Here is a 16,668-nt window from a genome sequence, read left to right as displayed (position 1 = left end):
AGTGGCGGCCTATCTCTTGAGCCAGCACTCTACACCCTGTCCAACAACTAATAAAAGTCCTGCGGAGCTCTTGATGGGTAGGAGATTGCGAACCCCCCTAGATAGGCTCCATCCACTTTATGCAGGGGATTTACCGAGCAACTTGGGGGCCCTTCCGTCCCATACGTTTAAGTTAGGGGATCCCGTTTGGGCTCGTTCCTTTTCAGGGGATCCACGGTGGGTTCCCGCAACAATCACAGCTTTGACTGGCCCCTGTTCCTTCAGGGCCGGTCTGGCCGACGGAACGCAATGGAGGCGCCACCTGGACCAGTTAAGGCGCCGCCTCCCTGCGGAAATAGACGGCCCGGGCCCCCCAGACATTCGCCCTCAGCGTGAGCTACCCTTGATGACCTTATCCCCAACGGACTGCCTTTCCTCGGGGAACGGGGGACAAGCTGATACGAACTTTTCGGACAGACGTGCCTCATTTGGCCATTCTTTCCCTCAAAGCCTTTATCGAGACTCTGACCATATATTCCAACCAGATTGTACGGGTCCATCGTCGGATACTCCGGCTGTTGCGGAGATACCATCTCAGACAATTGGAGCGCCATCTCTCGGGGCCGCATCACAGGATCACCGTTCCGCCACAGACTTGCCTCTGTTGGCGATTCCCCCCCCGACGACAGCTGCCGGGGAGCTACGAAGGTCGGGACGAGAGCGGCACCGTCCCACCTATCTACAGGACTATGTTTGCCCTTCGTGAGGGTACTTGACTAGGGGGGGAGGGGTGTTGAATACTGGCTTGCGGGCGGAGCCGGTTCAATGTCTTCCCTGATTGGCCGAGACACTCGACGCCCCATTGGCTCTCTGCTCAAACCCGGGGGTATAAATGTTTGGCGCGAACCACGCCAGGTTAATCATAGTTTACTCTGCTAGAATAAAGGTTGCTGTTTTACTACCTTCTTGTCGCGTCCTCCTCCTTCCGCTCCAAGATGCAAAATTTGTCAATTTCAGTCACCCCCCTTCCTTCAGGGGATGGGAGATAGATAATTACTCAACCATAAGTCAGTTGTAGTTTTCTCCGGCTCTATAGCGACTATCTACTTGAACAATCTCTTTTCCATGGCAATTTATGCTTTGATGGCTTTCCATGTTTTTGTATGTGGTGTTATTTTAACTTGGGAGTTGTTCAAATGGGGTGTGGAAACCAGGAAGACAAATCAACCTAGAAACGTTCAGGCAGAGTCTGAAATCAGGTCCATCCTATTTCTGCTGCAGGGCTCCGACTGGGGAGGAGTCTTTCTCCTCTGGCTGGTGACAAGGAACACAAAAACAAAGCTACAGAGGGAAGCCAATCACATTCTCTGTAATGAATTATCTACTTCAGAGGCCTTCAAACTTGGCAACTTTAAGACTTGTGGACTTCAACTCCCAGAATTCTCCAGCATGCTGGCTATGCTGGCTATGCTAGCTATGCTGGCTATGCTGGCTGGAGAATTCTGGGAGTTGAAGTCCACAAGTCTTAAAGTTGCCAAGTTTGAAGACCTCTGCTCTACTCACTCACAAATCAGGACCACAACAAGTTGTCAGGACCACAACAAGCTATGCTGGCTGGAGAATTCTGGGAGTTGAAGTCCACAAGTCTTAAAGTTGCCAAGTTTGAAGACCTCTGCTCTACTCACTCACAAATCAGGATCACAACAAGTTGTCAGGACCACAACAAGCTATGCTGGCTGGAGAATTCTGGGAGTTGAAGTCTACAAGTCTTAAAGTTGCCAAGTTTGGGGACCTCTGCTCTACTCACTCACAAATCAGGACTACAACAAGTTGTGAGGGATGCAGAATATGTAGACCCAAAATAGGTCAGTTAAGAATTGATAATGCGGACTTCAGATTAGATACCAGCATTATTGTGTGCTGATTCAAGGATGAATAAGATCTCACATGTAACACTCTCCATTTCTCTTCCAGGCTTCTGATTCTTCCTTTTCCACTGACTTTCTGCAGCACTTTTGATCACCAGACTTTCCTTTCTTCTGAATCAGTGGTGGGTTTCAAAATTTTTTTGAACTACTCTGTGGGTGTGGCCTCCTTTGGGCCTCTGTGGGTGTGGCTTGCCGGCCATGTGTTCTCTCTCTCTCTCTCTCTCTCTCTCTCTCTCTCTCTCTCTCTTTCCTTCCTTTTGTCTCTCTGTCCCTTTTTCCTTTTTTTTCTTTCATTTCTCTCTCTGTATTTCTTTCTTTTTTCTTTTTTCTTTATTTCTTTTTTCCTTTCTTTCTTTTTCTCTTTCTCTCTCTGTGTGAGTCTCTCTCTCTCTCTCTCTCTCTCTCTGTGTGTGTGTGTGTGTCAATGGTGGGTTTCAAAAAATTTTGGAACCTCTTCTGTAGGTGTGGCCTGCTTTCCAGGTCCACTGGTGGAACCTCTTCTAACCGGTTCAGTAGATTTGACAAACCAGTTCTACCGAACTGGTGCGAACTGGTAGGAACCCACCTCTGGACTGAATCCTTATGAGGTTTTTGAATGCACTATGTTACATTTAATCTGGGGATTAATTGTTTTTCAAATATGAATTTCTTGGTAGATTTTTGTAAAACTTAAAATCATATATGCTATTTGCAAATGCATTCAATTGTAGAGGTGTGGGAAGTTATCATCCAGCCCTCTCCCAGAAAAATGAAATATCCTAGGAAATATTGAAAAGGCAGAATATTTCTCTGGATGTGAAAAGAAACATGTTTCAAAAGACAGAATAGTTGCCTATAGCTTTCTGCCCATCCCCAGCTAATGGGCCATTAAGATGGCCAGGCTAGCCCACTTTACATAATAAAGACTTCTCCTCACTGCAGCTGTAGGGGGAAGGGATATTACTCAACTGACCACAAGGCATCTGAGAACTCATCACAGCCTAGAGAGTAGCCCCCTGCATGGCACCATGGGAGTCTGACAACCAGTCAGAATACATTTCTTACACAGGAACAGGAAACAGAGAGGTGGGACTAAACAGGGTATAAAAATCCTAGCAAGCCCCTTCCTCACCCTTCTCTCTTCTTCTCCATCAACATTGAAACATGTGATCACCTTTTCTGTACAGGGCTCAAGCCATGTGGCCCTGTCCAACAATAAACCATCTTTCCAAGCAGCCTCCATGTCTCCAGTGTCTTCTTCCCCACTTGGAGCTGAACCCAAAAGGATATTTCTTTCAACAGAGGAAAAGAACACTCTTGCTCCCACCTTGATGCTACTATGTCAACACATTTGTATGGCAAAAAACATGTACCCTAGCATGACATATTAGACAGCAAGGCAGGGAACTCAAACACTACAGGCAAAATGATTGACAATGGCACAAGTGGGCAGCACTTAAATATAGTAAGCAGTTAGTATAATTCAGGTTTTCGGGTCGGTCAGATAGGTTTGCAAAATCAATTTCTCTTTGCCAAGTCATCCAGCGTAGGTTTATCAACTGCATTGAAGAAATGAGAACATTGCTTTAAGAAAAAATACAAAGGAAAAAATGTATTCTAACAAGATTTAGAGCAAAAAGGACACAATTTTCATGCCATAACAATTTGGACCCTTGGCTGTGCCAGTCTCTTAGAATATACCTGTGACGACGAACCTATGGCACACGTGCCGGAAGTTGCACGCAGAGCCATCTCTCCAGGCATGTCAGCTGCCGCCTGTTGCTCTTCCAGGTTCCGGCATGCACATGCATGCCTGCCAGCTGGTCTTCATGCATGCATGCATGCATGTGCGGCGACCAGCAAGTCTTTGTGTGTGCATGCGTGGCAGTAACCAGTAGACCATGTGATTGACACGCATGCGCACAGCGCCTGCCCGGGAACTGCTCTTTGGGTTTCCGGCACTCCCCACCCGCCCGCGGGCTCTGGTTTCAACATTCGGTGCCAAACAGGTTCACCAACACTGGAATATATCATTCTATTTGGCAAGGTTTGTTTAACCTGTAGTATTAAAATATACCACAAGGGGCCGCTCCTGTTTCTTTTAACTCTACAAAGGAATAATTCCTAGTTACTTTAGCAACAGTAAGTATCCTACTTAGCAACAGTTAGATTCTTAGGCTCCAAGCAGCTGATTGGCAGGATTTCTCCAACCAAGAGAAGACATTCAGAAGATCAATCAGTAGGATTTTACAGAGGAGGAGGAAACAGTGTTTCTGGCAAACCTAGTTTCTAGGCCATCCCAATAAGTGGTTCTTTTATTATGACCCTTTAGTTTCTCCTTCTGCAGTTTCCTTCTCCGGATTCCTCCTGCTCAGCTTTATTATATGGTGCTTTAATATAATGGCAAGTTTTTCAATCAATGCTAAGCAGCTCTTCAGTTTCTTCGAAAGTGATGCCAACTCCAAAGAAAAATTGCAGCTGCCACAATTGAAGATGTAATGGAGAGACAGTTACAGTATATGTTTATTAGCATGTTAGGTTATAACCAATTTTATCCAAGAGAATTTGCAGAACCAATTGAAGAGTGTGAACTTCAGTATTCATCATCATCATTTCATCACCATTCTATCCATTGTCTATATCCACTGCAGGATGAAAGCCTCTTCTGAATGTTCCCAACCAATATGATCCTGAGCTTTCTTTTGCCAATTGGGCCCACAATACTTGATGATGTCATTGGCCTATTTTGAGTAGGTCTCTTCCGTGGACGCTTTTTATCAAATTGGATCCATTCTATGACTGCCTTGGTCCACCCGCCATCAGTTCTTCTTGCTATTTAAGTATTAGGAATGCAAATATTATGAATAAACTGCTTCTGGTTTAAGGAGGTTGGATGTGTGCACCTAAATCAGTGTTTCTCAACCTTGGCAACTTGAAGATGTCTGGACTTCAACTCCCAGAATTCCCCAGCCAGCGAATGCTTGAAAGTTTGAAAGTTTAAATTATTGTCGTTTGAACCAGTGGTGGGTTTCCATTTTTTTTTTACTATCGGTTTGCTCGAATGCGTACGTGATGCTTCTGTGCATGGACAGCTTTTGTGCATGCGTGGAAGCGTCCGGGTGGGTGGGCGGAGCCTCCAGTCGCCGCTACTGGTTCACCCAATCTGGCCTGAACCAGCAGAAAACCATCTCTGGTTTGAACCTTTCTCACTCCTCAAAGGCTTAGATCAATGGTTCCCAACATGGGGCCCACGCCCCACAGGAGGGCAATTTGATTTTTAATGGGAGCAATTTGAACCTTGTTTAAACCAAGTTATAGGCCTTTTAGGCTTCCTCTGCATGAGTAGAGTTCACTTTTTGAGTAAAGTAAGAATTATATTGGGGGGAGGGGAATGAGGATTTTAGGGATGCTTAGAACCACTGACTTAGATGGATTGTTTATTTATGAATATCTATCTTATTGCCTGGTTCGGTTGGAACGATTGGGAATATAGGGGGAAGTTGAAAGCCTGGACTGGAAGCAAATCCCGCAGGGTTCAAGCAGCGAACACCATCGGGCTGGAACAGGGGCTTTGTTGTCAAACCCAGCCAAGCTCTCTTGTTCGACCTCGGAGCCCCCAACGCCAGCCCCCCCCCCCTCGCGGATCGTTCCGCCCGCCGCGGCGCAACACGGCAACTCCGAGCTGGAGTCCAGCCCAGCCCGCGCAAGAACTTCACCTGGGTGGGAGGGGACGGAGTGACAAGTAGGGTTTGTGACGTCAGCGCCTGGGCGGGACCTGCCGTTTGCCTTATAAAAAGGGATGCCGAACCGCCGAACGCTTCGCGCAGCTATCGGGGAGAGCGGAGACGGCAGACGAGAAGGAGAGAAGAAGGAGAAGAAGGAGAAGAAGGAGCGAGCGGGCTTGTTGGGGGGTTGCTGGGTGAAGGTCCAGCCGAAAGGAGCCATGGATTTACTGAGGACTATCGCTTATCAGCCGGGCAGCACAGCCTCTGGCGGAGGTGGAAGCGGCGGCAGTAAGATGGGGGAGCAGCAGCAGGCGCTGGGCAAAGCCTGCGGTGGGGAGTCGCGGAGAAAGAAGGCGGCGGAGTCGTCCGAAAGCCACCACCACCACCACCACCACTCGCATTCGGCTCCCGAGATTTCTCGGATTATTACAGACTCGACCACGGGAAGGAGATATTGCCGCGGGAAAGTGCTGGGAAAGGTAAATGCCCGGCGGCACTTTTGAGAGAGAAGGCGGCTTGGAAGCCTGGCTGGGCTTTGGACTAGTCGGGAGACACACGGAGAGGCGGTTGCAGAGGATGAGCTACGGCAGCTCCTGCCTCCTCCCGACCCTCCCCCCCCCCCAAAAAAAAAACAAGCACCCCACGTCCGTTCCCAAATGTGATCGCCGTTTGGGGCATTTGAATACTTCTCCTTTTTCTCTTTTTGTGAAGGTCTTGCACAGTTCTCTCCTCGCCTCGAAGCGCTCGATCGAATGACGTCCCCGTTTCTTCCTTCTTTGTGCAGGCTTTTTCCTCCCTCCTTCTTCCTCCCCCTTTTCTTTCTCGCCTTTATTTCTCTCGTGGCTTTTAGGAGGGGCGAGAAAAAAAAAGAAGGATGAACAAACGGGGGGGGGGGATAAAATAGATATTAAAGGCGTATTCGCTCCTTTGTGACTCCTGGATTTGCTTCTCTTTTCTCTCCCTCCCTCCCTCCCTCCCTCCCTCCCTTCTTTCTTGTGTCGCCTGGCTCAGGGGTCACCAACCTTTCGGACCTCAGCGATCATTAATTCCTAATTTTCAACCCCACAGACCACTTATACATTAAAAAAAAAGATAAATAGTATTTAGTGCAATATAAAAAATGCAATTGATTTTTGTGCGGACCACCAAAATTTTCTCCTAGACCACCAGTGGTCCGCGGACCACCAGTTGGTGACAGCTGGCCTGGCTCACTTGAAGCACTACCCCCCCCCCCAAAAAAAAACTCCAGGCTGTTGCCATTAGGGATCTTGTGACACACATAAGCCGCCTGTCTGGAGAGGTGGTTTCACAAAAGGATGTGAAAAACTCCTACACAGAGTGTGGCTTCCATGTAGGGTGAGGGCATAGAACGTGTTATGTGCCATTATGGAGAGAAAGCAGATGCAATAGGCATTTCACAAAGCAGGAATCCAAACATCTGGATTTTTCTCCTCCCCCCCCCATCCCCTTTTCTTTTTGTCAGCATATAGATACAATAGAGAACTGTGACCTTCTTTTGTGTGTCTGTGTGTAGAGAAATTGCGGATTCCTGCACGGTGAGGTTGGGAATGCACAGGAAAGGAGATCTGTTGCCTTGCTGTAAAAGGGAATGTTGTCAATTTCCCTTTGTGTGATGGTTTGTTTGGAGCGGAGTAAATTGGCTTCATTTTTAAATACTAGGAGAAAGATGTTCTTAGGTTGCCTGTGGTGAAAATTTAGGTCAGATTTGGGGGGGGGGACGACCCCCAAACCTCATCAACAACTTGGGCTCGTGGTGGGCGATCTGTTGTTCATAATTACACGTCTCTTGTTCTTTTGAGATTACCCAGTTGATTTGGACTCCTCAAAGGAGGGAAGGGGAAATATCTTGCTTTCTCACCCTAATGTGCTTTCTCCTCTGCTTTGTCTCTGTAGGGTGGCTTTGCAAAATGTTACGAGATGACGGATCTGACCACAAACAAAGTCTACGCTGCAAAGATCATTCCTCACAGCCGAGTGGCCAAACCCCATCAAAGGGAAAAGGTGTGTGTTGAAGGTGACTCTCCTTTCAGGAATCTCTTCGGAGGCTTGGGTGGCCCTTCCCTTTTCCTGCAATGGCTTGCTCACGTGTAAACCCTTTCTTCCCATGGATGGCAGGAAGCAAGGCTAATAATCCTTTTGTTTGCCTCCCCTCCTTTTCAGATTGATAAAGAGATCGAATTGCACAGAATGCTCAACCATCGGCATATCGTCCAGTTCTTCCACTACTTTGAAGACAAGGAGAACATTTACATCCTCCTAGAATACTGCAGCCGAAGGGTGAGCATCCCAGTGGGCGAAATCCACTATTCACTTACATGGAAACAGCAGCTAATGTAAAAAAATAAAAAAATAAAATGTAAAAGGTATCTTCCAGAGCAGAGTTTCTCAACCTTGGCAACTTGAAGATGTCTGGACTTCAACTCCCAGAATTCCCCAGCCAGCGAATGCTGGCTGGGGAATTCTGGGAATTGAAGTCCAGACATCTTCAAGTTGCCAAGGTTGAGAAACACTGTTCCAGAGGCAGCCTTTATCCCTTGCTCTAATGCTAGTATTTTTGTTTACATATGTTCTGGCTTCCTGTGTGATTTCAGGAATGTAACTTTCTCTGTCTTTTATATTTTATTTTCCCTTTCCTGTTAGTCGATGGCACACATCTTGAAAGCAAGAAAGGTATTGACGGCACCAGAAGTGCGATACTATCTAAGGCAGATTGTATCGGGACTGAAATACCTTCACGAACAAGAGATTTTGCATAGAGACTTGAAGCTAGGTAAGCTGACATTCTCTCCCATGCCTGGCTTGTATTGGATATTGGAAGAACAGGGTGGTTTCCTCCCGCTCCCCCTTATGCATTGTTTTACTTCTGTGTTTATATTGCACTCCCAGAGATTAATAGATACAATCGGCTCCTTTGCTAAGAGAGCCTTGGAATGCTTGAGTAATAGCATTAAGTAGTCATTCATAAAGAAAAGTTGGCTAGCTATTTGCTGACCTCCTCTAGACACAAGCCAGCACTTGTCCAATATGTTAATCAACTGGTGCTCAACTGTCTTTTTCCCCCCCACTCTTGATCTGTAGGTAATTTCTTCATTAATGATGCCATGGAATTGAAAGTGGGTGACTTTGGCCTGGCTGCCAGGCTTGAACCATTGGAACATAGGAGAAGGTAAGGCTTTTTTAAAGAAAGAGGACAATTATTTGGGTTCAGTGTCTTCTCTTGCCTAGCTTTGAAGTCTTGGGTTTCACAGTAGGAGAGATTGAAGGCTTCCATAGTATGCAAAGATTGGCCTTTAAGACATGGCATCTGATGACTGCCACAGTCATCAGATACTCACTCATTCCACTTATATAATTTACTTTGGATGTGAATGGGCCTTTTAGGTACTGATGCATTTCTCAGCATCTCACAACACCAGCCACATGATCTGAGGCTGTTAGCCATGATAATGACTAACAATGCAGAGGTCACAAGTTTCTCATCTCTTGGGGTCAACTCATGCTGTCTTTTATCTGAACAATTCCAGAATATTACAGGATACAGATGGATGTAGGAAAGTTAACTAAGTGAATTGTCTTAAGGATAGCAGTTACTGAGTCTTATGCAGTAATAACAAAACTATTTGAAACCATAGTGAATTTATATATAGCCTATTTTATGGAGTATATTATAGCCAAGGATAGCTTGGAGAAGTTTGAATAAAGAAGTAGAAAAGGGGTTAACAGTGAACCTTCCCAGTATGGAAGTAACAGCCAAACTAATAAAAGTAAAAATTCCTTTAAGTTCAAGACTCAATGACCACGGAGATGCTTCACATAGTTTCTTTGGCAATAAATAAAGATGGCTTGCATTGCCTTCAGATGTGCTGTTCAACTTCGTAGTCTGGCCTATGCGCTTAGGTTTCCTGGGGATCTCATCCAAGTCCTAACCCAATCTAACACTGCTTAGCTTGTTTCAGATGGGCCAGGCCTTTGGGTGGTAGGAAGGACTTGGACTTAGACAATAGTTTATTCTTCTGAACTGATAAGATTCTAAATTTTGATTTTACTCTTATTTCAGAACGATCTGTGGCACACCAAATTACCTTTCCCCAGAAGTCCTTAACAAACAAGGGCATGGCTGTGAATCTGACATATGGGCCTTGGGCTGTGTCATGTGAGTATTTATTGAGAATGTTAAGGTGGATTTTCAAACCAGTGCTTGAAATAATGGGAAACTGGTTGTGTTTTATTAGAATCACACCACATGGGCACTTGTTGTGTTATATTGGTACAAAGTAATGTGTGATGTGTTTTCTATAATTTTGACCTCTGGGATCTCTGTATTTTCATAAAGAGAATTGCTCTTCTTTTTAATTTGGGAGATAACGAAAGTCCTGTGTTTGTCTTCTGACAGGTATACAATGTTATTGGGAAGGCCTCCATTTGAAACAACCAACTTAAAGGAGACTTATCGATGCATAAGAGAAGCAAAATATTCTTTACCATCGTCTTTGTTGCCTCCTGCAAAACATTTGATTGCAAGCATGCTGTCCAAAAATCCAGAAGACCGCCCCAGCTTAGATGACATTGTTCGGCATGACTTCTTCTTGGTGAGTAGTAGTATTTTTGCTGGGAGGAGTAGTATTTTTGCATTTGAAGTTTCTTCTTTCAGTAATGACACTGGCTGCTGACAATTGATTGCATGTACTCTATATATATGTATGTTCTCTTTGTACAGGGTTTCACTCCAGACAGGCTTCCACCTAGCTGTTGTCACACAATTCCTGACTTCAATTTGTCAAGTCCAGCTAAGAATTTCTTCAAAAAGGCTGCTGCAGCTCTCTTTGGGGGCAAGAAGGAAAAAGCAAGATACTTCGACACACACAGTATGTATCCATTTATATCTGGGGGGTCTTTACTGAAAATGCTTTTTTTTAAAAAGAAAAACCTGGTTGCATCTTTGCAATACGATTTTTGCATGCTTAGCTTCCCTCTGTTCATAAGTGATGGATACTTAGTAATCAACTAGCCATATTCCGAAATAATTGGCATGCTGGGATATAGAAACAACTAAGATTTTAGATTCTGCTAATAGCAATAGCACTTAGACTTATATACCGCTTTACAGTGCTTTACAGCCCTCTCTAAGCAGTTTACATAGTCAGCATATTGCTCACAACAATTCTGGGTCCTCATTTTACCCACCTCGAAAAGTTGGAAGGCTGAGTCAACCTTAAGCCTGGTGAGATTTGAACTACCAGATTGCAGGCAGCAGAAGTAGCTTGCAGTACTGCACTCTAACCACTCTAACCATCGAGGCTCATAATAAACAGTAGTGCCAGTCACTGAGTTAATTATTGGCTGGAAAGTGCAGTTTGTGCTATGCCACTCTTGGTAATAATTTAGACTGAAAGGCAAATCATGACAAGTTTCTACAGCTAATAAGCTTGCCCAACAGATACACAGTAGTGTTCTTTAGATTTAAGTATCAAATTTAATGGATCTGTTGTTGTATTTTTTTTAATTTCCCAGATCGATTGGTCAAGGAAGATGAAGAAATATATAAACTTAGGCATGACTTAAAGAAGACCTCAATAACTCAGCAGGCTCTGAAACACAGACCCGAAGAGGTAAGCAGAAATTACCCATTATGACTCCATCCTTCTGAGAGTTTGAACATTTCTAAACCTAATTAGAAGGGACTTGCAAGCAATTGGAGCATCAACAGCTTGAGCACAATATTGTGAGCAAGATGTAACCTTTAACAATTGAGTGCAAGAACTCCACATTTCTGTTTGTTCCATACCTCAATAGTACAAATGAACCACCATCTGTGTTTCTTTGCTCTTTGCAATCCTTAAAGATTGCTGAACTCCATCTGTGATTCAAAGCTTCTCTCCACTCATAATTTATTTGCATTCTCAAACTAAAACATGTATTGTAGGAGCTAAATCTGGTGAGAGTTGGGTGGAGTAAAGACAGTTCAGTGATTATTGAGTAAAATATGAAATGGAAGCAATGTTCCAGGATTAAATGTCCAAAGACAGGTTTTTGTGATTCCTTTGGGATATTTTTAGCAGCTTGCAAACTTTTTAAAATGCAGTGCAAATTTATGACTTTCTGGAGTTTTTGAAGGCATTGCAAAATTTAGGAGTTAAGTAATTTGAAGGACTGTTTACTTGTCTATTCATCTGGGATTAGACACGTAAATGTGGATCAAACAAAATTCTCCCTGTCCTTTTCATGAAAATGACGCTGTGTCTTTCATCTCTGATATTCGATGAACTCCGCCTTTACTGATAGAAAAACATTGTGTGCGTTTTAAGTACTTTGTAAGGTTCCTTTCATGGTTGTCCCAAAGGTGCTTTTTTCTCCCCAAGAGGCAAATGGACTTTCTGGTTTTTCTTTGAAGACATATCGCTTCTCATCCAAGAAGCTTCTTCAGCTCTGAGTGGATGGTTGGAGAATGGAAGCCAGAGCTGAAGAATCTTCTTGGATGAGAAGCGGTATGTCTTCAAAGAAAAACCAGAAAGTCCAGTTGCCTCTTGGGGGAAAAAAAAACACCTTTGGGACAACCATGACCTGGATGACTGAGAATCTCCATAGACTTCCTGTCATGGGCATCTTTTGCTATGCACTTTCATAAATGGAGTAGCAATAGGTATATTGGATTCACCTAAAAATACTCTTTTTCCCCTCCCAGGAGATCCAGCCTTCCAGCACCACTGTAGCAAAACCTAGTGCTCTAGCAGAAACCAAGCAAATAGATGCAATCCGGATGATTGTTCGAGGAACTCTGGGAAGCTGCAGTAGCAGTAGTGAATGTAAGTTGTGGCATAAGGGCTTTGTAGTGTCAAACAGGCGGGGTAGGGATTTCAATCAGGAATGCTAAAAGAATAGTGTAAAATATGGTCTTTGGAAAGTGTTCTTTCTTCTCTCTTACACCCATGGGACTATGGCTAGTCTAGTGAAGAGAAGGACCAGGGGACACATGATAGCAGCGTTCTAGTATTTAAGGGGCTGCCACAGAGAGGAAGGGGTCAAGCTATTTTCCAAGGCACCCAAAGGCCAAACAAGGAATAATGGATGGAAATTGATCAAGGAGAGATTCAACCTAGAAATAAGGAGAATTTTTCTGACAGTGAGAGCAATCAACCAATGAAACAACTTGCCTTCAGAAGTTGTGGGGGCTTCATCACTTGAGACTTCCAAGAAAAGATTGGACTGCCATTTGTCAGAAATGGTGTAGGGTCTCCTGCTTGAGCTGGGGGTTGGACTAGGTGACTTATAAACTCCCTTCCAACTCTGTTAATTTGTTAATCTAAATAAAATAATAAATCTGATAGAAAACTCAGCAGTTAATAAGATATATCTTTTTCTAAACATCACAAAGTGGTCAGGGTTTGGGGGAGTGCTGAGATTCTGATGGATCTCTTAATTGTCCCTTTCCCTTTATAGGTAGGAAGTGTGGTTCTAGCTGTGTATTAAAGCAATTTATGTTATATTTCTCTAAGCAATTTGGTAGAGCAAGTCATTGTGTATTGAGGTGGCCTTTTTTTTTGTCAATTTCACTACTGGACGCATTATTCATGAGCCCCTTTGTCTCTTGCTAGGTCTTGAAGACAGCACAATGGGAAGTGTGGCTGATACCGTCGCAAGGGTATTGCGTGGATGTTTACAGAACATGCCGGAATCTGATCATATTCCCAAAGAACAGCTGGCTGTCTCTTTCCAGTGGGTCACAAAGTGGGTAGACTACTCCAACAAATACGGCTTTGGTTATCAGCTGTCTGACCACACTGTGGGTGTTCTCTTCAACAATGGTGCACACATGAGCCTTCTTCCGGACAAAAAGTGAGTAGCTGTCTGATTATAAATCCAGCTGTTGCATAGTTTCTATTCTATTATCTGCTTGAGCTTAACACCTTTGCCTTTGCTTCTCCAGAACAGTCCATTACTATGCAGAACTTGGCCAGTGTTCAGTTTTCTCCTCTACTGATGCCCCGGAACAATTCATCAGTCAAGTCACTGTCTTGAAATACTTTTCTCATTACATGGAGGAAAACCTCATGGATGTAAGTTGGAATGAAAGAAGTGGGTAAGGTGGCTTAAATGGTAGCTTATATAACAAGCTCTGTTCTAACTTTGCTATGTGCTTGTTTTTAGGGTGGGGATCTTCCCAGTGTCACAGATGTCCGCAGACCAAGACTTTACCTCCTGCAGTGGCTGAAATCTGATAAGGCGTTGATGATGCTTTTCAATGATGGCACATTTCAGGTAGGTGGAGTAGCAATGTTTTCTCTAAGCTTATTCAAGATTCTGTAGGACCGTGTTGGTGAACCTATGGAACACATGCCGGAAGCGGCACGCAGAGCCGTCCTGGGCGGGACACGTGGCCTCGCTAGCTCCATGTTCCTGTGACCGCATGCACGCTGGCCAGCTGGCCGTTGCCTGCACAGGAGCACCAAAACTTGGAAGAGCAGCATTCCACCGCACATGTGCGTGTCGGCACCCAAACATCTGGTTTTCTAGCAAGCGCATGCATGATGGCCAGCTATTCATTGCATGCGCACATGTGCCGGAACACCAGAAGTTTGGATGCTGGCACACGCATGCCTGGTGGAATGCTTCTCTTCCAGGTTTCAGCACTCCTGCACACATGAAGGCCAGTGAGGCTGCGTGTTCCAGGCGGGATGGTTCTGCATGCCATTTCCAGCACGCAGGTCAGCGCGCGGTGATGTAAAGTTTATCCTTCACTGCTGTAGGATGTTCCCTTAGTATATTAATGGCAGAAGACTCATGAAAATAGGATTTTATGTGCTTGTCAAGCAACCTAAGGACATTGCTTTAATTTCCTTTTGCAGCAAGTAACATAAAAGATGCATAAAATATGAGCTATTGTTTGGGGCTTAATAACCAAAAGCGGGCATTTCCAAATTAAGGGTGTCAGTCATAACTATTAAAGAGAAACTGAAATCAAAATTTCTTGTCATCAAAGGTATGCAGAAAAGATATAATGTAGAATAATATCAAAAGTGCCAGTTTACTGAAATGGAGCACTATGGATAATAATAGTGCCATGCATGGTCTAGTAGGGGTTTTAAGTATTGCCAACATTTCTATGAATTGTTTATTTGGTCTGGGCCTTTATAATGATCCTAGGAAAAGATACAGTGGCTTTAAAGAGTTCTGAACAGGTGCTAGGTGAGCACTTCTTTGCCCCTAAAGAAGTGCCCCTATTACCTTCTGCAAAGTTTTCAGTTTACATCAATATTTCTCAAGTCATAGAAAGTGTTCCAGAATGCTGTAGCTATGCACAGTTGACTTTGTACTGTATTTACAGATCTAAACCCTACTATATACAATAAAAGTAAAAGGGCATTTTGCTGCTATAGTTAGAGGAATTAATTGTTGCTTAAGCAGGTAGATTCTGCAATGCACGACCAGAATTTTTATTTTAATTCCTCATGTCAGTAAAAATCAATGTGGTTTTTAAGAGTAATAATCAGTATGCAGAGACATTCAGGGACTATACTGGGCATTTTCCAAGAGACCCATTTCAATCAATCTCACCTGAATGAGACCCAACATGGCAGGCATTTAGCTAATAAGTTGCTGAGTATGTCCAAATATCACTAATATCATAAATATTATTAAGTGTCTTTGTATAGGGTGGTTGGAACAAACACATTAAGTTTCAATTCTTGATTCTTTTCAGGTGAACTTCTACCATGATCACACAAAAATAATTATTTGCAACCAAAATGAGGAATATCTTCTTACCTATATTAATGAAGATAGGTTATCTACAACATTTCGTTTGACGACTCTTCTGATGTCTGGATGTTCTCTGGAACTCAAGCATCGAATGGAATATGCACTGAACATGCTGTTGCAAAGATGTAATTAAAAGAACTCTTCTAAAACCAAAAAGGACTTATCTCACTGAAGTCTACAGTGAAGGCAGTTGGATTAAAAAAAAAAAACCTAGCATGTTGATGGATGTGTGAGGAGTAGGGACTGGTACGATGAAATGTCTCATCTTATGTACTGGGCTGGGACCAGACATGAAGCTTGTAGTCTTTGTTGGATTAATGATGTGGTGGCCAGGAATCCTTTGGAATGTAGCTTTCCTTGGTTCACTCCTTTTGAAAGAGTTGAGTTGGAAGACATTTCTGCAGCAAACTATTGGAGGACTTGAAACTGTGAATAACACTTGAGGAATTGGGAGGGAGGGAGATCTCGATGTTGTGGAATATCTGTAAGAGGCACCTCATGGCTGCTTAAACTGTGAACTATGGCCATATTTTTTTTTCCTTTTCTTTTCTTAATTCTTCCAAGAACTGATCACACTTGTGGCTGGCAAAGTGCATTCCTTGTTAATAATCTTTTTTTTATTTATTACAGCCCAAAGCAAAGTATTTATTACATACATTTTTTTGTAATTGTGATTTTTAAATATACATTTGTTGGCAATAAAGAGTGGAAAAAACCTGAACTGATGGTTTCCATATGATTTTTCCTCCTGTATGTACTGCGTTCCAAGAAAAAGCAAAAGGCAATGCTCACAGGGAAATGTCTGATTGCTGTTTCTTCCCTTTCCCAGTTAGCAATCAGTCTGCCTTATGAGTGTGTGAAGACCAAGCTTTCCTGTCTGAAGTTTTGCTTGCTTAATAGACCTTCTTTATATCACTCATATAGTAGTGTGGCTGTGGGAATTAAATAATCCTTTTAACATAATTTCTTTTAAGTTTATGAAAGCTGGGGGGTGGTCCTCAATGCCCTTTCCCATTAGGAGACTTGGAGAAAAATTCACTTTGCACTTTTTCATACAGATGAGAACAAGCTAGGCACCTCTTTATGGAATGTCATGCTGCAGTTTTCAGTGGAGAAGTTGGCTCAAAATATAAATTACAAAGAAATGGACTTTTTAAAAATGTTTGATGTAACTGAATGCAACATTTTAATATGACTCATCCACCATAATGTTTAATGACTAGGAAAGAAAACATATGCCCAAAAGAATACTGTGTACTTAATATCAGAAAGAGTTTGGA

General features: G+C 43.5%; 1 protein-coding gene across 1 annotated transcript; it reads left to right on the top strand.

The window, feature by feature from the left end:
• Positions 1-5,713: 5,713 nt before the first annotated feature.
• PLK2 (polo like kinase 2) lies at positions 5,714-16,109 on the top strand. The gene is made up of 14 exons (XM_014068226.2): positions 5,714-6,090; positions 7,526-7,633; positions 7,793-7,909; positions 8,273-8,402; positions 8,711-8,798; positions 9,690-9,785; positions 10,026-10,221; positions 10,350-10,497; positions 11,144-11,241; positions 12,315-12,435; positions 13,225-13,465; positions 13,557-13,686; positions 13,778-13,888; positions 15,330-16,109. The coding sequence occupies exons 1-14, from the start codon at positions 5,830-5,832 to the stop codon at positions 15,519-15,521; spliced, it is 2,037 nt and encodes a 678-aa protein (XP_013923701.1). The 5' UTR covers positions 5,714-5,829; the 3' UTR covers positions 15,522-16,109.
• The last annotated feature ends 559 nt before the right edge of the window (positions 16,110-16,668 follow it).

The sequence above is a fragment of the Thamnophis sirtalis genome, unplaced genomic scaffold (genome assembly GCF_051295495.1).
Source record: "Thamnophis sirtalis isolate CommonGarterSnake01/CBP01778 unplaced genomic scaffold, rThaSir2_p1.2 scaffold_5, whole genome shotgun sequence".
NCBI lineage: Eukaryota > Metazoa > Chordata > Lepidosauria > Squamata > Natricidae > Thamnophis > Thamnophis sirtalis.
Note: the sequence above shows the minus strand (reverse complement) of the source record. Positions and strands in the feature narration are given on the sequence as shown.